The 25018-nt window shown below is 23.5% G+C and overlaps 5 protein-coding genes across 5 annotated transcripts; 2 read left to right on the top strand and 3 right to left on the bottom strand.

Moving 5' to 3' along the window:
* Positions 1 to 94: 94 nt before the first annotated feature.
* Positions 95 to 5480, bottom strand: LOC122505217 (general odorant-binding protein 56a-like). Its single transcript, XM_043616707.1, has 5 exons — positions 5322 to 5480; positions 3520 to 3586; positions 3046 to 3137; positions 2766 to 2871; positions 95 to 276 (listed from the first exon to the last, which is right to left on the bottom strand). Exons 1-5 carry the CDS (start codon positions 5367 to 5369, stop codon positions 200 to 202), a joined length of 390 nt encoding a protein of 129 aa, XP_043472642.1. The 5' UTR covers positions 5370 to 5480; the 3' UTR covers positions 95 to 199.
* A 3623-nt stretch (positions 5481 to 9103) lies between these two features.
* Positions 9104 to 9736, bottom strand: LOC122505244 (histone H1.1, embryonic-like). The gene has a single exon (XM_043616740.1). It carries the CDS (start codon positions 9734 to 9736, stop codon positions 9104 to 9106), a length of 633 nt encoding a protein of 210 aa, XP_043472675.1.
* A 2723-nt stretch (positions 9737 to 12459) lies between these two features.
* LOC122505226 lies at positions 12460 to 15053 on the top strand. The gene is made up of 2 exons (XM_043616716.1): positions 12460 to 12747; positions 13040 to 15053. The coding sequence occupies exons 1-2, from the start codon at positions 12646 to 12648 to the stop codon at positions 14675 to 14677; spliced, it is 1740 nt and encodes a 579-aa protein (XP_043472651.1). The 5' UTR covers positions 12460 to 12645; the 3' UTR covers positions 14678 to 15053.
* Positions 15041 to 19758, bottom strand: LOC122505225 (neprilysin-2-like). The gene is made up of 10 exons (XM_043616714.1): positions 19603 to 19758; positions 18172 to 18227; positions 17909 to 17968; positions 17552 to 17797; positions 17196 to 17413; positions 16969 to 17109; positions 16459 to 16902; positions 16093 to 16384; positions 15754 to 16004; positions 15041 to 15597 (listed from the first exon to the last, which is right to left on the bottom strand). The coding sequence occupies exons 1-10, from the start codon at positions 19713 to 19715 to the stop codon at positions 15286 to 15288; spliced, it is 2133 nt and encodes a 710-aa protein (XP_043472649.1). The 5' UTR covers positions 19716 to 19758; the 3' UTR covers positions 15041 to 15285.
* Positions 19759 to 22597: 2839 nt separating this feature from the next.
* Positions 22598 to 24770, top strand: LOC122505214. Its single transcript, XM_043616702.1, has 4 exons — positions 22598 to 22752; positions 23532 to 23579; positions 23693 to 24447; positions 24566 to 24770. Exons 1-4 carry the CDS (start codon positions 22660 to 22662, stop codon positions 24708 to 24710), a joined length of 1041 nt encoding a protein of 346 aa, XP_043472637.1. The 5' UTR covers positions 22598 to 22659; the 3' UTR covers positions 24711 to 24770.
* The last annotated feature ends 248 nt before the right edge of the window (positions 24771 to 25018 follow it).

Genomic DNA, 25018 nt, shown 5'->3' with positions numbered 1-25018 from the left:
AATAAGAAGAGAATGTTATACTACTTCAAAGCTGAATATTCGCTTTGCATATTTTACGAGTTTAAAATTTTGAAAAAGAATAAAAACTTTTTCATTTGTTTCTAATTTTTTTAGAAAGTTTTTTTTTTATTTAGATTTGATACAATGTTGGCAGGTATACAAAAGACGATGAGATTAAAAAAAAAATATATATCTTTGTTTAAACAAGGGTGAAAGTTTTATTTTCCAAATAGCACTTCATTACTTTCATTCCAGTGGCGCATTCATTTTGTCCCTCTGAAATTAAAATAGAAACATAATAGTATCTTAGATAAATATACTAGATGCGGCGAGGGTCGATGGTGGGGACTACCGATATATATAGCATACTAAATTTTCAGTGTATGTTAGTGCTGCCCTCTTCAACTTTTCGCCGTTTCCAAGGATACCGCTTGGAAATCACGTTTTTTGAGTCGTGAAAGGCTAGAATTTCATTTCTCGCCAATATCACTACTTTTTTTTTTGAAAACAACGTGTTTTTCAATAAAAACTAATAAATCAATTTTTTAAAATAAAATTTTTAAAAATAAAGAACTTTTAATTGAAAATAAAAAAACCTAATTATTATTTTTAATTAACTTTCTTATAAATAAAATAAAATATTTTGATTATTAATTGTAATTAATTTCCTTTATATAATAAAAAGTTATTAATTAGTTTTTTAATTGAAACAAAATTTTTTAATTATTAATTAAATTAATTAATTTAGTTATTAAATGTATTATTAAAATAATTTATTTAATTATTAAATTAATTATTAATTAATTTTTTTAATTAGTTAAATAACCCCACATAACCTTGGAGTGTAGAATTTAAGGTATCTGTAGGCAGATTTCCTAAAATTCCCTAGGCAAAAAAATAAATAATAATAATAAAAATAATTTAAAAATAAATAAAATAAAAATCAATAGATAATTATAATGTTCATTATAATGTAATGACTCGATAGAGTTTGGAGCTCAGTTTTAAATTTGACGTTGCAGTTTGAAATACGTAGCTATATTTTTACTTAATTTGAGAAATTACATATTTTTATTTTATTAATTTATTTTATTATGAATTATTGTATTGTGAACCGTTATTTATTTATTTATGGTATTTTATTATTTATTTTGCATGTGCTATTTATTATTTTTATTTATTATTAATTTTCATAATTGTATTTTTAATGTTTCATAAATTTTAATTTTTTTTATTAATTAATTTTTAATTTGTTATTAACTTGTTACTAAATTTATTATTGATTATTATTTTTCACAATTTTAAATTTAAACAATTTTTTTCAATTATTTTTAAATTTATTTGATGAATATTAATTTTTTTATAATTTTCTTTTACTCGAGACTCTACTCCATCGTCAGGGCATAAAAATTTAAGTCTTCATCTATTTTAATTATATTTTTTTTTGGTAAGATAATTATCCATTAATTTTTATTTTATTTATTTATTGTTAAATTATTTTTATTTTAATCATGTATATAATTTTTATTATTATTTTAATTTTGTATATTTTTTTGGATAGACTTCCTGAAGAGGAAATCATTTAGATTTCTGAATTTTAATTTAAAAATTTTGTTTAATAGAATAGGAAAGGCTAAAAAAATACATAAAGTTTGAAAAATGAGGAATACTTTATAATAAACGATAATAAAATTTCTATAATGCAAAAATTTTTAAATTTTTAAACAAATATTTTCTGTCTGAAAAAATTTTACACTGAAAAAAATGTATTTGATTCAAATAACCGATTAATTGACCGATCAATTAAATCAATGTAAAATGTAAAATTTTTCTTTTGAAAATTGTTGATTGAGAAATGTTTAAAAACATTTGTTTGGAAAAATCGCCCCCAAAAAGTGTTTTCCCGCGTTTCATATCTCACTCCTAAATAATTAGAGATACTTAGTTCCGATTTATCATGATAATTAGGGGAATTCATGATGATAAAGAATATTCTCGGAATTTGCAAGTAATTTTTGAAATAAATATTGAAAAACAAAATAACAAAAGTTGGATTTTTGGCAAAAGTGAGATCTATGTGTCAGTGGTCAAGGAGGTGGCGCCGATTCTCGGAAGTGGCCGCGACTTTAACTAAGGAAATGTATTATAACCTCGCAAATTACTCCACTTTGAATCGTTAATAAAATAATTTTCTCGCAAAATTTTATCCTCTCAAAATGAGACCGTGATATCAAACCGTTTCTCTATATTTACCAAAAAACCCTGACTGAAAATATTCTTTTCTTATTTCTTTTTAAATGAGAACGATGAGAACGCGATCACGAAAACATTATTTTTTCCCGGATTCACACATTTAAATATACAACGAAATAAAAGAATTTAATTTACTATAATTAATTATATATAGTTAAGAAAAACAACAATTTTTTTTATAAATTGTATACAATTTTAATCTTAAATTTGAATGAGAAATGATCGCTTTGTTAGTATTTTCAAACATTTCCGCCTTTAATAGACCGAAGATTGACGAAGTAATCCGATTGGTCCGATTATAAGAGGCACACGAAGGGCACATGTGGGCACATGATCTACACTAACGCCACCCTGGATTCATGTGCCTAAACTAACGCCTCGCCGCATCTAGTATATTAATCTAAGATAGTATATTAAAAATTTAAAAAAAAAAAATTTTCTACTCGTTTTATTCAAAAATTTAGTTTTTCTAAAAATTTGATTAAAAATATCTAAAATTTATATATACTCACTCAGTCCACTGCACTTGGTGAGAACAAAGTCAACTTTCTCCTTTGGAATCGAAGCCGGAATTTTTGAGCGAGCAACTTCTTCATCAATTGTTCCTTCCGCGGTCATCTATAAAATTTTAAGCATTTATTATTTCAATTCTGTCAATATTATAGGATGATTTTTTTTCAAAAAGACAATTTTTATTTAATATAATATATAAAGTAAAATAATAAAAAATTAATTATACAAATGAAATAAAAAAAAACTCAAATTTTTTTACGTATAAATAAATTTTCTTACAATGCCAAACTTCTTCAATAAACAGGAATAAAAGCAGGCCAATTTATTATCGTTCTCATCAATTTTTCCTTCCCTGGCATTTTTCACAGCATCTGCAAAATAATGTAAAATTAAATAATTAAATAAAATTAAATAAAATAAAATAAAACAAAAAAAATTGTAAATATAAAAATTAAAATATTTTCACGAAAATATTAATGTTCAAATTTTAAATTATTTATTTATATTATAACCTAGGAGCTATACTTTTATTGATTTTTTAAAAGTTAAGTAACAAAATTTATAAAATATAATTTTTAATTAATTAGTATGTTATTACGCAATTAGAATTTCAGTGTTTCTATAGTAAAATTTTTGATACTCTAATAATAAATAAATTTTCACTAATAACAAAAAAAATTTTTTTTTTTAATTTTGTGCAATAAATTTATTTATTAAAAAATTGCAAAATTGAATTAGATTTTAATTTATTACCTGGACTTACTCCACTTTCAGTAATACAAACGGCCCTGTGTTGATCGTACTCTTCCTTGAAATCGGCCTTTAAAAACAAATTTTATTTTTGTATAAAATTATATTTATTTTAATGCTCAAAATTATAATATTTTGTACAATATTATTTTTATAATTATAATATTCATAAAATTATAATATATTAAACAAAATTATAATTTTGTTTAATAATAAATAATAATAATAAATAATAAATAATAAATAAAATAATAATAAATAAGATAATAATAAATAAATAAAATTGTTAACTTCTTCAAATTTAATAAGTAATAATAGTTAATAATTATAGAATAAATATTTTATAAAATACTATTATTAGTGTGATCATTTGGTCGTGAGGCGCAAGGCACCATATATTTTTTAATGCTGATTGAGGTTCGAATCCCGGTAGTTATAATTTTTATAAAGTACTATTAAAATGATTATTAAGCAGATATTTCGTTTCGGGAAGTATTTCGAAGTGAATTATTTGAAGAATTTTTTTAAATGACTAATTTCAAATGTATCTATTTAATTTTTGAATTTTATTTTTTTAATGTTAATTTTTTAATTTTAACTTTTTAATTTTATTTTTTTAATTTTACTTTTTTAATTTTAACTTTTTAATTCTACTTTTTTAATTTTAATTTTTTAATTTTTTAATTTTAATTTTTTAATTTCAATTTTTTAATTTCAATTTTTAAATAAAGTAAATAATAAAAGTAAAAATAAAAAACTAAACAAAAAGAAAGTACAATCAATATTTATAGATATAAAGGAAAATAATTATTAACATAATTTCTACATTCAAAATCCAAATTTTCGTCAAAAAAAAAAAAAAAAAAATTTTGTACACCTACTTATTTAAAATTTTTGAATAAATAATATTTTTTTGCATTCATTCCATACATTTTTACATTTTTTTTTTTTTTTAATTTTTGTTATTTTATGTGAAACAAAATTAATTTGAAACTTGTAATTTATAATTATAAACACTGACGAAATAATAAGTTTCATTGTAGAAATTGTTACTAAAGAAGATAATAAAATATACAAAAATAAAAAAAAAGGAAATTTTTAATGAGAAATTAAAAACCAATTTTTTAATAATATTTTTTTCATATTTCTTTAATTTTTTACTTTTTAATATTTACAGTGTAAATATTGACAATTAACATTTTTATTTATATTTGTAACAAAAATGATTGAAGTCAATTTTTTAAAAAGTAAATTCCTTTTCTTTCGTGGACTTTATTTTGTAATAATTTTAAAAAAATTGCGATGTAATTTTTTTTTTTCACTTTTACTGTTTCAAGAAATAAAATTTTTTATTGTTTTGACAAAAATAAACATTTTTTTCAGAAAAATAATAATTTTGTTCTTGTTTATTTAATAAAGATTTAAATTGACTCGATTTTTAAATTGTTTCAAAAAATAATTTCATTTTTTTTTATTTTTACATTTTTTCATTTAGGAAAAAAAATGCAAAAAAGTTTCATTTTTTATTTTTTTTTTTTGGCAAAAATAAGCAGTTTTTCAAAAATACTTGTTCCTTTTATTTATTTAAGCAGTTATTTGCTTAATTTTTATTTATTTATTTATTTATTTTTTTTTTTTTTGAAAATTATTGTAAATAAATAATTTAACAAACAACAATTTGAATTTTGCATGAGATTTAGAAAAAAATAATTATAAATTTTAAATTTCAATTTTTCTTGAAAAAAAAAGAAAGAAATCATACGTTCTAAGAATGAAATAAATTAAAAATGTGCATTATTTCTTACAAAGACAGCAACGACGCAAAGTGCAAGGATGGCAAGAATGGCGTTCATGTTGAAAGAATATTGTGTCTCTTTTGGAATTGAGAGTTTAATCCTGAACAGCCAAAATGTTACTTAATATTGAACGTGTGCTTCTCATTTCACTTTTATATATATCGTCCCAAAAACTATACTATACAGTTAAAAATTATAAAATTAGCTTATTCTTAATTTTTCCATAATAGTTGTTGACCGTGAAATGTCTGCAAGGTAATAAATCGACAGCGAGCAATTTTTTTTTTTTTTTTTTTTTTTTTTTTAAAGAAGATGCAATTTAAATGCAACAGAATATATATACAAAAATTCTACCATAAATTCAATAAGAAAAAAAATCGTTTTCTTTAAAGTTCAAACTTGTATAATAAAATTTTATATGTACAATAAATTTTGGAAGAATCGGAAATTTAATTTTTTTTCTATAAAATCCCACCTTCGAGAGTATAAAAAGATTTTTTTTCGAAATTCAAAATGTTTTAAAAAATTGAAAATTTACGTTTGTAAATTATTTTCTCTATCTTTAGAATCTTGTTTTTTATTCAATTTTGGAAAATTAAAAAACTTACCAAACTTACTAAATAAGAAATTTAATTTTTCTATTGTTTTATTGTTTAAAGATTTTTTTTTGTATTGTTTAGAGATTTTATTAAATTATTTAAAAAAAAAGATTCTGGAACATTTTTAATGAAATTTTATTAAAATTAATAATATTGCAAAAAAAAAAAAATTAACAAACAAATATTTTATTATTAAAATGAATAGCGAAGAATTTTGAATTAAAATTTTAAAATACTTTCTATTTTTTTTAATTTAAAAAATATACTTAAAAATAACAATAATATACAACAATAAACAAAAGAAATAATAAAAAAAAAATTGTTTAGAAAATTTTCTATAAACTAATTTTTCTATTTTTGTTTAAAATACTTCCTACTTTTTTAATTTAAAAAATATCTTTAAAATGACAATAAACAAGAGAACTAACATTAAAACAAATTATTATCCAGAAAGTAGAAAATTTTAAATAATCTTTTAATAAAAAGTAAAAAATAATAAAAATTTTCTTTTTTTAAATTTTTTTCATTTTTTTATTTTATAAACATTTTCAATTTACTCTTCCAATTGACAGTAACAGAGGGCATTTTTTTAAAAAAACAATACAACAATAAAAAAATTAAATTAAATTAAAAAAAATTGTTAAACAAAAAAAATTTGAAAATTTTTAAAAATTCAAAAAAAATATTAATTTAATAAATATCTTTAAAATGACAATAAACGAAAGAATTAACATTAAAAAAAATTGTTATTTAAAATGTAGAAAATTTTAAATAATCTTTTAATAAAAAGTAAAGAATAATAAAAATTTTCTTTTTTTAAAATTTTTTTCATTTTTTATTTTATAAACATTTTCAATTTACTGTTCAAAATGACAGTAATAGAGGGCATTTTTTTAACAAACAATACAACAATAAACAAAATTTAATTAAATTAAAAAAAATTGTTAAACAAAAAATAATGAAAATTTTTGAAAATTAAAAAAAAAGTTAATTTAATAAATATCTTTAAAATGACAATAAACGAAAGAATTAACATTAAAAAAATTATTATTTAAAAATAAGAAAATTTTAAATAATTTTTTAATAAAAAGTAAAAAATAATAAAAATTTTCTTTCTTTAAAATTTTTTTCATCTTTTATTTTATAAACATTTTCTTTTCAAAATGACAGTACTAGAGGCATTTTTTAAATAACAATAGAACAAGAAAGAAAATAAAATTAAATTAAAAAAAAAATTGCAAACAAAGAAAATTGAAAATTTTTAAAAATGAAAAAAAAATTTGAATTTAAAAAATATCTTTAAAATAACGATAAACAAGAGAAATAACATTTAAAAAAAATTATTATCCAAAAAGTGGAACATACATTTTTAATAATCTTTTAATAAAAAGTAAAAATTAATAAAAATTTTTTATATTTAAAATTTTTTTCATTTTTTATATTTTATAAACATTTTTAATTTACTCTTCAAAATAACAGTAATAGAGGGTATTTTTTTAAAAAACAATACAACAATAAACAAAATAAAATTTTTTAAATTTCTTTAAGGGCATTTGAAACTTGATGACGTCACACATGCTTTGCACAAACTGAAACGTCATCAAGGTTCAAATGCCCTTAAAGTTGTACAAAAATTATTTTTTTGAAATGTAACATTTTTTTATTTTTTAAAATATTGAGAAATAAATACCAACAAAAAAAAAAATAAATAAAATTTAAAAAAAAGTTGTTAAATTATTTTTTGAAACATAACATTTTCTCTTTTATTTTTTAAAATAATTTTTGAAATAAAAAATATAAAAAAAAAATTCTTTCAAATTTTTGTTTTTCGTTTTATTGAAGGTGATAATAATAAATGAACGCAGTGGAAAATAATTTAACGGAATTATATAATTTTTATTGTACTTTGAAAATCGATTTTATATACTAACAGATACTAAACATAAAAACGAAATAAATACATTTCTTTCGACAATAAATTTTTGAAAAAAAAAATAAATATCAAATAATATGTGTAGGAAAAAAGCGGATAACAATTTAATTATTTTTTCCTTCAATTTTTTGTTCTTAAATTTAAAAATAAATAATGAAATAAATAAGTAGATAAATAACATTAAAGAGAGACGTTATGCAATGTAATGAGATCATTCGGTTTAGAGAAAAATATTAGTAAACATAACATATAAATATCGTATGCATACAAAAATTAATTTATGTCTCTCGATAATATTTTAAATTGTTTTTCACTTTCAGACTTTTGAAAAATTAAATTTCAAATTTTCATTTTTTATCCGTTTTACAATTTTAATTTATCAGTTTAGCGAATTAGTTATACGAATATTAAATTTTGAAAGTTTTGTCAGCTTACGATAAACAATTTTATTGTTTTGCAATTTTTTACATCTTAAATTTGAAAATATTTCATTTTGAAATTTTTAGCCAATTATTCACAATATATTAAATTTGAAAGTTTTTGTCTCCGCTTACAATTTAACAATTTTTAATTTTGCAATTTTTAATTTTGCAATTTTTCACATTTTAATAAATTTATAAACGAATTGGAAAAATTGAATATATGAAATTTTTTTGCTGCTTACAATTAACAATATTGTTTAACATTTTTTTTTTACATTTAAATTTAGCGAATTAATATGATTAAATTTTTTAAATTTGTATCCAATGGTTAGAATTTTTTATAATAAATTAAAAAAATTTTTAACTTCTTTTTAACGAAATGAAAATATTCGAATTTTTTATGTTTTCAATATTAAACAAAATTCCTATTGTTTGACACATTCTTTTAACAATTAATTTTAACAAATTCGAAATTTTTTTTTCTGTTTGCAATTACAATTTTTAACATTTTGCATTTAAGCAAAAAAAAAAAATTTTGATATTTTTATGTTTAACAATATTAACAATTGTTTTACAATCCTTTGTATAAAAATTAATTTCAGAATTCGAAATTTTTAATTTTGAAATTTTTATACTGTAACAAAAGAACAATAATTGTCATTTTTTTAATATTTAATATTTTTACAATTTAAATTTAACGAATCAATATTTTTTTTTTATTGAAATATCAATAAATATTGAATGTGAAAAATTTTTAAATTTAATTCAATTTTTTTATTTAAGTCATCATCACTAAATTTTAACACTGTAAACACTTTATTCTTTTTTTTTCTATTTTCATTTTTTTGAATCTTTCACTTTTCCAGCAGCAGATTTTTCAACAATTTTTTTAAATTGCACTTTTTTATTTTTATCATCATCGGTTCGCATTGTTTTTTTCATTTTCGACGTCTCTTTGGATTTCATCGGTTTCATTGTCATTGTCGAGTCTTTATTTGTAACATTTCTCTTCCCTCTCGTCTGCGATGTTGATTCTTGCGTCGATTTCTTATTAATATTTTTTTTCACGTCCTTATTGTTATTCTCAGTGGTCTTCGGCATTTTCTTGTTATTTTTCAATGTCATTGGTTTCTTTTTTGTCTCCTTGGCTTTTTCCTTCATATCATTGTTTTTTTTCTTTAAAATTTTTACTTTTAATTTTTCACCCTTTTTCATTGCTTTCTTGACCGAGTTCTTGACATTTTGGGGAAATTTAAATTTTCCATTCGCTCCCAATCCGCTAACTTGCAGTAAAGTGCCATTTTCAAGAAGTTTCCTCACGCACTTGGTGATATGTCTTTTATAATTATCAATATTCACATCAAAATTTTCAGTAATGTACTTTTTGACTTTATGCAATGATGTTCCATGTCTGTCGTTGAGATGTGAAATTGCCAGCTCCACCATTTTCTCAGTGTTTGGCTTCGCCATTTTTATCGATAGAAATTTTCCACTCGGCGAGAAAAAGAGAAACACCTTTTTTTTTTAATTTTCAAATACAGTTTCTTTTCTATTTTTTTCACACACTATTTTTTTTTTCTTTTTTATTTTAAATGTAAAAATTCGACTTGAAAGGAAAATTTTTCAATTTTTGGATATTCACTCAAGGAGAACTTTCAAATGACTAATATTTGTAATCAGATAATTTTGTAAACACGAAAAGAGCCTACGACCCCCATAATTATTTTGCTGTATTTTCACTCTCGAATAAATAGAACTTTCTATTTAAGAATAATATTATACCGATATTTAAAGTTGAAAATTTTTTATTTTATTTTCAGCAATAAAAAATTTTATTTTATTATTATATATTTATAAATATTTTTCTATAATTCTTCTATTATTTATATTCTTTAAAAAATATTTTACCTTTTACCAATAAATATTCTTTTTTTACTTAAAAAATTATTTTTTTATTATTTATATTCTTTAAAAAATATTTTACCAATAAATATTCTTTTTTCAGGGCATTTCAACCACTATGACGTCACAGTTTTAAAACACATGCTTTACACAAATTGTGACGTCATAAAGGTTCAAATGCTCTTAATTAAAAAATTATTTTTTTTTTTAATTTTTAATTATTTTTAAAAAAAAATTTAAAGCTTTCAAAGTGTGCCGAGGAGCAAAAATTATAACTTTTCTTTTTAAATATTTTCAAATTTAAAATTAATGTTTTGATGTTTTGAAAATCATTGAATTGTTGTAAAAAAAATTTATCAAAAAAATTCGATAATAGAATTTCTTTGAAGAATTTTATTATTTAAAAAAATAATTGAATTCTCGCGAAGAATTTTGTTGGAATTTAAATTGATTTTGAAGAATTTCTTTGCATTTTTTTTTAAATAATGGAGTTTCATTATAGTAATTTTAATTAAAAATTTAGAAAATAATTATATTTTATGAATAATTTTTTTTCAAGTTTTTAAAATAATACCTAGTGTTTGTTAAAAATTGAAATTCAACATTTAATTATTGAATTTTATTAAAATTTTAGAAAATAATTGAATTCTTTTGAAAAATTTTATAACAAATTAAGAAAAAATTAAATTCTTTTCTGAAATTTTTTTGAAAATAATTGAATTTTTGCAACAAATTTTACTTTTTATAAATATAATTTAATTTTTTTTTTAAGAATTTATTAAAATTTTATAAAATAATTGAATTTATTTGAAAAATTTTATAACAAATTAAAAAAAAATTAAATTCTTTTCTGAAGTTTTTTAAAAAAATAAAATTCTTTTCTGAAATTTTTTTGAAAGTAATTGAATTTTTGCAACGAATTTTATTTGTTATAAATATAATTTTTTTTTTTTATTTATTAAAATTTTATAAAATAATTGAATTCTTTTGAAAAAATTTTATAACAAATTAAAAAAAAATTAAATTCTTTTCTGAAATTGTTTTGAGAATAATTAAATTTTTGCAAAGAATTTTACTTTTTATAAATATAATTGAATTGTTTTGAAGGGTTTATTAAAATTTTGAAAAATAATTGTATTCATTCGTGAAACTTTATTAAAAGTTATTTTTTCTCTAAATTTTGAAAAATAACTTTTATTTGAATTTTAAAAAGTACTTTTCTTTAAATTTGGAAAATAATAAATAATAAATATAATAGAAATAATAAATAATATATTGAAAATAAAGAAAGGCACCTATTATGAAAAATAAATAAATTATAGGTTATTATGTGTTAAATTCATCTTGATAAAAAATTTCCGTTTGATTATTTAAATTTGAAACCAGTTTTTATTGAATATTTCGAATGTACCGAAGACTTGAAGATCAATAATTTTTAAGAACTATTAATTCTTCTTCTGTATTTTTGCTACAAAAATTATAAACATAACCTCCAATTTTTACTTCTTTCCTTCTTTCAAGTATCTTTTTAAGGAGCGCGTCATATTTATATTTAAAAATAATTTTAGAATAATAATAATAATAATAATAATAATAATAATAATAATAATAATAATAATAATAATGGGGTCGTTCATAAACTACGTCACACTCCTAGGGGTGGGGGGGGGGTGTTAAGCTGTGTGTGACGAACTGTGGAAAAATTTTTTTTTGTATGTAAAAAATGTGAAGAAGGGGGGGAGGGGGTAAAAATCAGTCCGAAAAAGCGTGACGTAGTTTGTGAACGACCCAAATAATAATAATAATATAATAATAATAATAATAATAATAATAATAAAATTATATTATAATAATAATTGTTTTAATTTTTTAATTTTTTGTATGAACTTCTCTCACAAGTGCTCATAGTAAAGAAATTTAAAATTGACCTTCGACAATAAGCACCCTGAGCACCCTTCAAGTTTTAAAAAATATTTTTAAAATTTTTATAGTTATCAGTGAAAGCAATAAAAAAATGTTTAATTATCTTGTTTAAAGAAAAAAATCAATAATTAAAATTGACGAAAAAAGTAAATATAAATAAAATTCTTCTTCCTATTTAAATAAAAACAAAACAATTATAGAGGTTATCTTTTAAAGTCAATCAGAACGCGACCTTATAGATACGTATAGTAAATTTCAGTGAATTCATAATTTATAAATATAAATATTCATAATATTCATCATTCATAAAAAAATTTTATTTTTCATACACTCTGCGATTAAATTATCTGAATCTTAAGTAAATGCAAACATTTCCATAGACATACTGATCAGTACAAAGAGATGTACTTTTACAAATTATCTTATCATATATATTATTCAGTGCTTCTAAGTTTTAGTGGAAATTTATATTAAGTGGATTAGTTTTTGAATTCATAAATTTTTGAGAGAAGATGTCAATAAATTATTAACAGTGATAGTTTTTTTTTTCGAAAATGACAAAAATGCTGAAACAAAGTTCTATAATAATTGTTTTTATTTTTTTGTACACATTTTTGGTAAATGGAGTTATTTCTTTGCCAGTTGTTGAAAAATCGGTGAGTACCTGTGATATATCTTTTTTTTTTGAGTTTTTAGATAAATTTGCTTTTTTATAGAGAAAAAAAAATTTTGGGATTTTTTTTATAAAAGTTCGAGAAATTATTTTTTATAAATGTTACGAAAGCACTGAAGAAAGAGACCTAAGAAGCATGAGATTATAGGTTCATAACCTAAAAACCGCCTCAAAAATATTTTTTTTTTCTAGTGTTACTAATTCAAAAAGTTTTTAATAAAACATTTCCATCCAAATGTCAACTATTTCTAAATAATACAATTTTTCCCTTACAGATAAATACAAATGACGAAACTACATTCAAGCAAAATGAAATTTCCCAAACAAACAATCAAGTTAGAAATAATTCATTCGTTGAAGAAATAAGAGAAGCCGTCTATTTCCCCCCATCAAATGGAACTCTAATGCATCGTATATCAATGCGAGTAAAAAACGATGAGAACAATTCGAAAAATTGTGTATTCAGAGTATTTAGAGATAATTGCACTGAGACGTCCGATAAACCAATAATAACATTCGACTGTGATGAATTGAAGCGCAAAAAAAGAGACACCTCAGAACCGAAGAAATTAAATCCAAATGATGCTAATGCCCAAAAATACGCCACAATAGGAGTTGAAAAATATGCCCACACAATGTCACATTCGAGTGGTTCAACTTTGGATAAGGTGCTGGATGGCTACACATATCAACCGGGACAGAGTCTTCTTTATAAAATCAGAATACTAATGAACAATTGTGATGGTAAAAAGATGGACGATTGCAAAAAGGCGGAATGTATTGTTTACGTCTGGCAGGAGAGAATTGTTGATGAACCTGTGAGTATTGAGTGTTATTCAATTAGAACAAAAAGAAGTGAAGATTTAGTCAGTCTAGGCCTGGACAATCCGGAAATAAGGAAATATGTCGATTTGGCAGTCGAAAGACACGTGTCCCCTTTATCAGCAGCGAAGGATAAGAACTCAGTTCTGTTGGAATTTGACGAAGCTATTGCATATCCGCCAAGTGGGAGTCTCCGATACAAGATCAAACTGAGAATAGGGAACGACAACTGTACAAAGGGTCAGAAGCACCAGGACTGTAGATACGATTCCACTTTTGGTTCCGATGATTGTGTAATCAATGTCTACAGAGAGGGAAACAAGGAGTGGGTCAGAACCAGATGCTCTAGAATCGGGAGAAGGAAACGTGAAGCACTAACTATGGAAGACGGGGATATTAAGAAGTACGTGGATAATTTTATGAAGACCCATGATTCCAGAGGAGGAAAACATAGGAAACTGATTCTCCAGGAGTTCAAGGAAGCCAGTTCTTATCCTCCTCCCAGCGAGGTTCAGTATAAGATAAAATTACGAATTGGGACATCTAATTGCAGCAAAGAAGAAGAGGAGAATTGTGTCATCGACTACGATGTTGGACACGAGGATTGCGAACTTAATGTCTATAGAGGAAGCACTGAGGAACCTGCGGTACAAACTATGTGCTCCAGTGTTCTTCGTAGAAAACGAGAAGTTGAGGATGCTCCCAAAAAGTTAGAACTTGAAGATCCGGAAATTAAGCAGTACGTCGAAAATTTACTCAAAAGTCATGTTTCTCCGGTGGAAAGCGCCAAAGACAGAAAGATAATCCTCATGAAATTTAAAGAAGCCAGTTCTTATCCACCTCTTAGCGAGGTTCAGTACAACATAAAATTACGAATTGGGGCATCAAATTGCACCAAGGGAAGCGAAGAAGTGAATTGTGTTATCGACCACGATGTTGGACACGAGGATTGCGAACTTAATATCTACAGGGGTAGTGACAAGGAACCTGCGATACAAACCGTCTGCTCCAGTATTCTCCGTAGGAAACGAGAAGTTGAGCATGTTTCCAGAAAGTTAGGATATCCTTCTGTTACTTATGGGATTTTTTAGTGTCACCATACCCCTTGCCGGATCAAGATGAATCTTAGGTCATCTTTTTGCATTTCTACTACTCTGTCCGAATATATTTAAACAAAGAAATTATTTTCCATTCTGACTTATTTGTCATATAGTCATCTTTCTATTGCTCGATAATGCTTATCTTTGCTTTTAAAGTGACAAACTAAATAGCTTTCCTATGTTAATTGTTTTATTTTTAGTGACACTTTCAATTGACGTCATTTCTAAAAGTTCCTCTTCGGATAGTTTTGAGGACCTTTAAATCTTGATATTCATTTTGAATTCCTATGCTAGAAATATTGATGAAGGAGAGAAGGGCAGGGATATAAGTGTATATAAATAAATAAATATTACTTATAAATTTTTATTTATTTTATTCTATATTAACTCTGAGAATACAGGTAATATTTTCTTTCTCCCTTCATCGCATTGAAGACTACAGATAAAAGTATAATATATAGTAATGATATTATCACTATTATTAACTATTATATTAAAAGTACAATACTTGGAATACAACTCAAGAGGTAACAGTAATCTTTCTTTCATTAATAAATTTACAAAAAAAAATTACCAGACAGAACATTTATTTTTCAGATTCATTTTCTTGCCTGTCGGACATTGGAAATCTTTTGCGAATTCCAAACTATTGGAAAGGGAACCGATAACTCGAAATTCGGGAGTACTGTACGGACCGTTATCAACAATCCACTTAAGTTCTTGCGTTGTCTTTGTTGCACAATGTGTGTGTGTGTGTAGCTAATCCAAAAGAGTTGACGTTGTGTGTAATTGACACCCGGCAACAATGGCTCAGGACCATAAGTTTTCATATAATTTTCATAAGCTGAATATGCAACATTAATTCCTACAATATCTGAAGTATCTTCACTTTGCGTTTCGTTCCCTTTTATCTGTAAAATATTTATCAAAATTATGTTTTCTTAATGGACTAAATTAAATTAAAAATTTTTCTGCTACTGCAACTAGTTGTTAAAGATTCCTATGTAGATAGATAACCATCACCTTTTATTTATTTGATGAATACTTATATAATTTAAGAAACTTACATTTAAACCAACTTCCTCGACTCTGTAGTTGTTGTGTTGGTCAATTATGCATTGAACTTTAGAAAGAAATGATTCATTAGCTTCTGCAGTCCACCAATTGAAAAAGTTTCCTGTTTTATCATATTTTCTACCTCGACTATCAAAAGAATGAGTTATTTCATGTCCAATTGTAGATCCAATTGATCCATAATTCATATATTGAGGTCTTTCTTTGTCGAAAAAAACTCCTTGAAAAATGGCCGGCATAAAAGCTAAAAGTATTTTTATTTGATAAAGAAAATATTGCGATTACGTAGTGATAATTTTAATCTATTAACATTAAAATTTTAATATACACACCAATAAGATTTTTGTTTACATTATTAAAAGCATTTACATCTGATGCACAAGGTATCTCTGTCCAACTTGTCTTATTCACTGGATAGTCCAAGTCTACAAAATATTTGTATGCATAAAATTTTAAAATGTTTACCAACGACCGAAAATAATCGCCTGGTGTAATTTCCAAGTTTTTGTAATATTCATCAATTTCTTTGTCATCATGAGAGAGATATTGAGTTGGTGGTACAATAATCATGGATTCAAGCTTTTCTAATGCTTTAAGTTTCGTTTCATTATCCAGCCAAGAATTCTAAAAGAAAAACGAAAAATAGATATTTTTTTCATCGGTATTAATTTCGTTAAAGAGAAATTATTTTCACTTACATTCTTTAGAATAGTCCTATATTCATTATAAATATTATCAAACATTTCATCTACATCTTTTGGAAACGAGTCTTTGTTAAAATTAATTTTCGAATACAAAAGTCCAAAAACATTTTTAAAATTACCGACAGTAATATCATAACATATTTCTTGTGAATCATATTCTGTGTGAATTGCGTTAACATATGATGCTGAAATTCTGTAAATTGCTCTCCACATAAGATAGTTTGCCTGATCTCTTTTTGAAATATTTCTAATAAGTTGGGTAAAATTATCAAAGTAGCGGATATGGTCAACAAGTATAACATCGTCATCATCAATTTGATGTGGCTTTATTTCCGTATTAAAAAAATTCCTCCACAATATATTTGGATATTTTCGGATTAGTTCCTTTACAGTCATTCTTTCAAAAAAATCATCTTTATTTTTGTTTGGTACATATATCTGTAAATACATTTTTCAGTAGAAAGGAACGTTTTTAGGAGCGTTTTATAATTTTTTAATACTTACACTATACAGCTGGTTATCAACTTCCGAGATTTGTTTTAAATTATTTGCAACATCTTTTCTCTTTACTCCAAACAATTGTCCAAAGGTAAGTAATTTATTGTACAATTTTCGAGAGGTAATAAATTTTTGCGGTTGATTAATCTGGGTTGATGAATTATATTTATTTAAAGAATTTAATTCTATGCTTCTTTAAAGGCATATAATATTATATATAATTTTATAAATACCAACAATCTTCTGTATGAATTATTTTTATCGTCAACAATTATGGATAACCGAATAAAATTGTTATCCAAAACGGTAATATTTTCGGTGGAGAAGCCAAATTTTTCCCATTGGAAATTCTCTTCTCTCCAAGAATCACCTTCTAGAAGAGGCCATCCATTGGTTTTATTTATTAATTCCATAATTGAAGTTAAATTTGTTTTTCTAAAATTTTTAGAATCTGCGCAAAAATTATGCAATTAGATATAAGATAAAAAATGTCGGACAAAATCAAATAATTTTATTTTATGTATGAATTTCAACATAAAATATATATATATATTATAAAAGAATTTGAAATTGTATAAAATGATCTTACATTTATCAGTGCAGCTGTTATAAAATGTTTTAATTAATCTGGCATATCTTGGTAAAGTATTAGGTAAAGTTTCATTTTGTAGATAAACCGTCATTTTTTCACGAATAATTTTTGTAATCAGTGAAAACTCATCTACTGAATTGTCCCCATGAATAAGATTGTTGTTTATGAGTTTACCACAAGCAAATTTGTAAAAATTATCACATGGATCAAAATTTGTGTCCATATATCTTAACACTCTTGATGCTATAGAAAATAAGGAATATCATTGTTAAGGTATTATCCTCTAGGTATTATCCACCGAAAAATACGTTAATAGACTACATAGCTAAATGCTATTTAAAAAATTCTTCCAACCTGTGTGTATACATTCTGGTTTGAAGCAAAATTCTCTGTCCTCTGCTGAATCGTCTGGATCTATATATAATTATTTTATGTAGATTTTTAGTTTTAGTAAAAAAAGATTCTTATAACTATATTATTACATTTTTCTTATGTCTATATATTAGATAATTTATGATTCTGAAAATATTAATTTTTAAATTTTTCATGGAATACATATTTAAATTAAAGAACAAAAAATATTTCACATTTCATATTTTTTTTTTCTTAGTACTTACGAATGGTCGTATCATTATTTAGTGCTCTTGATAAGGGTAATGCAGCAAGACATAAGCTAGAATAAATTTTCCGTGTGTAAATAAAAATTATTTATATGTAAAGCAAAATGTCATATAAAAATCCTCATGATCATTTTAATATCTACTATACCTATAAGATTCATATTTTATTAATAGTAGTAAACATGTTGTGATATGTGATAATGCAGTAAAATACCCTTTCTTTTTTATCAGAAAATAGAAAAAACAATTTTAACTGTTTTAAAATTTTCAACAATTTTTAAAAAATTATATATCATTCAAAGAAAATTATCTAAAATTATTATATTTTATAAAATTCTTTTTTAAAATTTAAAAAATTTTTGGCATCTATTGGTAGGTTTAATTTTATTCAAATATTTTACTTCTGATAAAATTATTTCACCATCTCAACTGATTCAAAAAGTATTTTTTGTCCTACCTGCACGGAAAGTATGTCATTTCGGGCACTTAAGGCGGGCGCAAAGTAATACATTACGCCCGGAAGTGGGAGAAGCTTGTTAATTATTTGATTTTCTTCATTAAAATGCGACATTTTCGACTTTCTTTTTATGTTGACTATAAAACTGCAAACATTTTCAACTTGTTTTATTTTGTCTATAAAAATTTGCAATTTTTTTTTTATTTTCTCTAAAAAAAATAATGAGATATTTGGTTTTGTTCCCATTTCGTTTATCAAAATTGTCAATTTTAAAAGTTCCTGTTTCAGTTTTGTTCAATTATTAATTACTACGTTCTAAATAAATACTATGTTTCCAGAATACATTGTTTTTTATTTCTATTTTAAAACTTCTATCATTAGAGACTTCATTCGATATAATGTTTATATAGAGCTTAATTTTTAACTAATATGAGAGTTTAATCGTGCGTGCCCTCAATGCCATACTTTCCATGCAGTTAGGACAAAAAATTATGTTCGCATCATGGGCGCAAAGGTGATTTCGCCATCGTCGCAATCACCTATTTTGCGCCCTTGTTACGAAATATAACTATTAAGGTAACGCCCCCCCCCTAGGGTCCGTTAGATCAAATTTGACATATTTTTACCTACAGGCCAAAGAACATTATGTTACATCAAAATTTATGTTACATTATAAACCTAATTCGTTACGATTTGTCCTCGGATTCGACACAATTTTGAGGTGTTAAATTTTACCTGTTTTTGACTTATGGGTAAAGGGGCGTCTTTTCAAATTTCGATACTTCAGATTTTGACTTACAGGTAAAAGGTTGTAAAGTTATGTCAAAATTTACTGATCATGGGTTACGTTATAAATAAAAATTGATTTCAAATATGACTATTATATGTAAATTTTAATTTACAGGCCATGTGTTATAAAGTTACATAAAAAATTAGCTTAATTATAATATATTATTTAATACTCTACTTACAATATTTCTAAAAGCAATAAGGTACAACGAAGTTTCATTGTTTTTGATAAAGTAACACATTTTGTTAGAGCGTACATTTTGATAGTTAAACACAACACTGTACTGTGAACCATAGCACGATTCGAAATTTTATTTATATTTTCGAAAGTCTTGGTTCAGGTGCAGAATTTTATATTCTTATTATATCAAATACTTAAAAAAAATAAAAATAATGACACTATTTTATCAACAAACTTTAAAATATTCATACTCTAAAAAAACATATTTGTACCTACACTTAAATTGAAAACTAAAATTATTATTCTTGAAATGAAAAATTAGCATATATATTTGATACATAATTATTAATATATAGTATAATTAATAATTTTAGAGTTAACAAGGGAAATTTTATTATATTTATAAATTATAATAAGAAACTTTACTAGTGGAATAAAAATTTTTCCCTTTTTCATGAGACATAAATTTTTGCCATTTCCTTCAATTTAAATCTATCAATTTTTCCTGATGTTTTTGGTAGTGCATCCAAAAATTTATTATTTCTTCAAATTATTGATATTAAGCTTCATATTGACTTGAGTGGGGGTAATGAGTACGAGAGAGAAGACGGAAAATTTCTCTTTCACTCTCATAATTTCTCCCACTCTTGCGTCACAACCCCTCCCCCTCCTTATTTTTAAATCGCACTGCAAGAAATGAGCCACTTTCAATGAAAATATACAATTAAAATTCCAAAAAATCGAATTAAATAATAAAAAAAAAAACTTGGCGCAAAAAGTTGTATATAAATAGTACGGTAAAAGAAGTAAATAAATCGCCTTGACAAAATAATTGGTCATATTTTCCAGTTTGTATAATAATTTATTACATCTATAAAAGAATACATACATGAATTAGATAAACCTTTTTTTCCAAACTGATTATATGTTTAATATTTCTAATAATAAAACAGCGGAATTTTCTACGCATCAGCGATATAATTTCTCTTCTACTTTTCAGACATTTTTTTTTTTATAATTTATATACTATATTTCACTTCTACTGCTTTACTATTACACTGCGTACTATTTATCAAAATTTTTATATTTTTCAAAAATTTACAAAATTAATTTTTTAAACAATTTCAAATAATTTTAAAAATATTTTGAAATTTAATTATTTTTAAAAATTGATGCAACTGTAATTCTTCCAAAATTCAATTTTTTTTTTATAGAATTTAAGAAAAATAATGTAATTAATATATTTTTTTAAAATAGAAACTTAAACATTTTTATACTTATTTGCTTCCCTTAAATTTTCAAAGAACATAATTTCAAAATCTTTTAAAATTTAAATAATTCCTAAAATTTTGATTGAAATTTTTTTTAATCAATTCCTAATATCAGAACTTAAATACGAGAATTTAATTATTTAAATAGAATAATTTTTGTATAAAATAAATGCTATAATATATTCGATATTAATTAATGTCATATTGAAAAATTTATAAAGTCGTATATTAATTAATTAATATAATTAAAAAAAATAATATTAATAATAATAATAATAATAATAATAATAATAATAATAATAATATAATAATAATAATAATAATAATAATAATAATAATAATAATAATAATAATAATAATTAATACAAAATTTAATGCTAAAATAACATTACACTAATGTTACAGTTATATTACAATAATTTTACTTTTACAATTTGAATAATTAAAAAAAAAATGATTACAATATGTTAATGCAGGTCTTGTTGGGAGTTTAAAATATTATTAATGATAAATAATCAGCTACAATCGGTAAAGTACATACATTGTTCACTTATGTATACAGATAGATAACTGCAATTTACTATGACAGATGTGCACTTTAATTATTGTCTAGTTACATAAGTCTTCTTCACCTGCACGGTTACGCTAAACCGGTTAACTCTCAAACCAGTGAGTCTTCATATTATAATTAAAATAAAGCCAAAAAAAAAGTTTTTTTGAATCATTTATCACTTATTTAACGGTATACATATTGTTTTTGTTATTTTGTTACATATTTCATTGAATAATTTTCACAATTTATGAATAAAGTCAGAAAAAAGTAAATTCATATTTTTTCCTGTATATAATTATATTAAATCAGCTCAATAGAAAAAAATGTTATTAAAAAAAAAAAATTGCTCCTTTTATTCAGCTCTAGTTTCCTGATCAACATTTTGTCATAATCAAACTCCTCTTGGAATTTTTCTAATTATTTTAATTATACTCCATTAGTGAAATTATTATTATTATTATTATTATTATTATTATTATTATTATTATTATTATTATTATTATTATTATGATTTTGATTAATATTATTACTATTTTTATTATAATTATTATTAATATTATTATTATTATTACGATTTTTATTAATATTATCACGATTTTTATTAATATTATTACTATTTTTATTATAATTATTCATATTATTATTATATAAGTAGGTCCTGCATTTTTGCGATGTTAGGTAACGATTATGCATAACTGACTTCCCGGCTTTATTATTATAGAGAAAATTTTTAAATATTTTTAAAAGTAGAAAAAAATTGCAAACTTAAGACTAAATCATAACAAAGACAATTTAATGCCACAAATGAGTTCTATATATGCGTTAATTATGACGTAATTCTAAATTTGTCGACTATAAAATTTATATTATTTTTCTATTTTCCTTATCAAAGTGTCTTGACATTGTCCTTTTTTTTAAAAAGATTGAAATCATAATCTGAAGGAAAAAAAAATTTACAAAAGAAAGATTTTTTAAACGAAAATAACGATAAGATTGAATGTAATAACATAAATATGTATAATAATTGTATTCATAAAAAAAAACATTTTTAATGAGACTTTTATATCATACAACTTAATTGTATGTGATGAATTGTATTAATTATGCAAGAAACTAGATTTTTCTTATGTATTAATCTATCCTTGAAAAATTGTCTATGTTGTTGTATTGACTTTAAAAGGAGTTTGGTCTTCAGGAAAATTACAGTCCTCGATTTGAAGTGATACTCATTACAATGATGGGTGCGCGAAATAATTTTCTTTTTATCACTGTTTTGTGCAGTGTTTTTATTCTCAACACTTTCATTAATTCTATTCACGGAAGTCCCGTAAGTTATACAATTAAACTAAATCGTGTTTAAATTTTTTTTTTTTTATATTTTGAAAAATTTTATAAATTTTCTTTTTTTGCTTCAAATACTTTAATTTTATTTTAGTTAATAATATTCACTTTCTTTCAATTGTGTGTACTTTTTTTTAAAAAGAAATTTTAAAAAATCATGCGCTATTTAATTTAATTTAGTTGCTACAAAACAATATTCAATTTTACTAAAAAAAAGTATAAAATTCAAAAGTGGGCGTATTTTCTTTCGGATTATATGGATTAAATTAAATGTTATTGTAAATTTAGAAATATAAGTAATTGTTTAAATAAAAACTAAAATATTTTTTACAAGTTACAGTACATAAGATAATCTTAAAGTACGTTATTATTTTATTGTCTTGTTATATATAAGATAAAATAATTTTTAAAGTATGGGGTAGAAAAATTTACATTAAAATCTATTATGTCATTTATCAATCAGTCTGATTTTTTTTCACTGATCGTTTTTGTCGCCTTTTTCATCCAGTTTTTCTCCTTTCGTGCGATTAATATCCAATAACATTCTGAAAAGTTGTCAGAAGTCCAATACTCCAATACGTTATTCTTAAAAGATAATCCAGAAATTTTTCACAATTTTAAAACTTCACTTACACACAAAAATATTGTTAGCACGAACAGTTTATAGATTCGACTCCAGCAAATGCTTAAGAGCAACTGTTAATAAAAATGTACAAAAAGTATTTTTATCAAACTTTAATATATTGTTAATCTTATTGTTTCAAGGTTATCATAGGACCTGCCATTCCAATAGCGCCAGCTGTATCCTCAAAGGTAACAATTTTTTTTTTATTTATATATTTTTTATCCAATTTTATATAAATAAATATTTTATCCAATTTATTTCATTGTAATTCAAATTGTAATTCTTACCAACTTTCTTCAAGATTCTCGTAAGACGCGACGTGGCAGATGCACCCTCAACGGTAGACGTTAACAATGACCAAGTAAAGAAATTCGTGCAACAAGGAATTGACAAATTAAACGAATCCGGAAAAAAAGTTGAACTCGAAAAAATCGTCGAAGCAGTATTTTTCCCACCAGCTGGAAAATTAATGTACAACATTAAAATTCAAACGAAAGATGGTCAGGAATGTATGGTTCAAGTTATGAAAGAAAGTGGTCCCGATACATCAGTGATGGTTGATTGTGAGAAAAAGATGCGAAAACGAAGAGAAAGTGAACCTGTTCCTCAAGATAAGCCAATGAACAGTAAAGTTGATGATCCTCAAGTGAAGAAATACGCACAAGAGGGAGTGGACAAATTAAACGCATCGGGACAAAAAGTCCGTCTCAATGAAATCGTCGAAGCTGTCTTCTTCCCACCAGCTGGAAAAGTTATGTATGAAATTAAAATGAAAGTGGAGAATGTTGAGAATAAAGAAGACATGAAGGTTTGTACTGTCACTGTTGAGAAGACCAGTGGACCAGATGTGGACGTTCACGTTGATTGTAATTCGAAAATGATGAAGAGAGCGACTGAGGATATGCCACAAATTGGCGAACCTTACATTGCTGATAAACCTGTTTCACTAGATGTGACAAAATCCGATATTGTTAACTATGCTAAGGACGGTCTGAAGGAGTACGCAAAGAAATACCCAGACGCTAAAGTCGAGGTCGTCGAAATTGTCGAAGCTTTGTAAGTCTTCTATGGTCTTCTAATTCAGTTTAATTCACCATCTTTTATTTAACTTCATATCAAAATTGGTCATATTAATTAAATAATTTAATTTTAATGATTTAATCTTTAATTTCAGTTACACTCCAGTCAGTGTCTTCTCTCACAGTATCAAAGTTAAGTTTGGAAGAAAGGTAAAGGACGAAATGAAAACTGAAGTCTGCACTGTTTATGTTCCCCAACATAACGGACCACTACCTATGGAAGTTAAATGTGATAATTAAAAAGCTGTGAAATTTGTTAAAATTTGCCTTTTTGAAAATTAATATAATCTAAAAAATAAAGCTTGTTTTTAATTATTTCTCTCTTCCCATTCTTATATGAAAAAAGTAGATATGCAAATTAGGTAAAGAAAGACATTCTCATGTTATTCGTTTTGGAAAGAGGAAGAAAATACATTATGTGAACTTTGAAAAGAGATATTCTTATATAAAGTCCATGAGTAGACAAAGTGAAGAAGAGTAAGATTTTTAGACGAAGATATATATCTCGGAGTTAATCCATACATTTACAAAGGCTATTGTTCAAGGAT

This window comes from Leptopilina heterotoma, unplaced genomic scaffold (genome assembly GCF_015476425.1).
Source record: "Leptopilina heterotoma isolate Lh14 unplaced genomic scaffold, ASM1547642v1 Lhet_350, whole genome shotgun sequence".
Lineage (NCBI taxonomy): Eukaryota > Metazoa > Arthropoda > Insecta > Hymenoptera > Figitidae > Leptopilina > Leptopilina heterotoma.
This window is presented reverse-complemented; position numbering and strand designations above follow the sequence as displayed.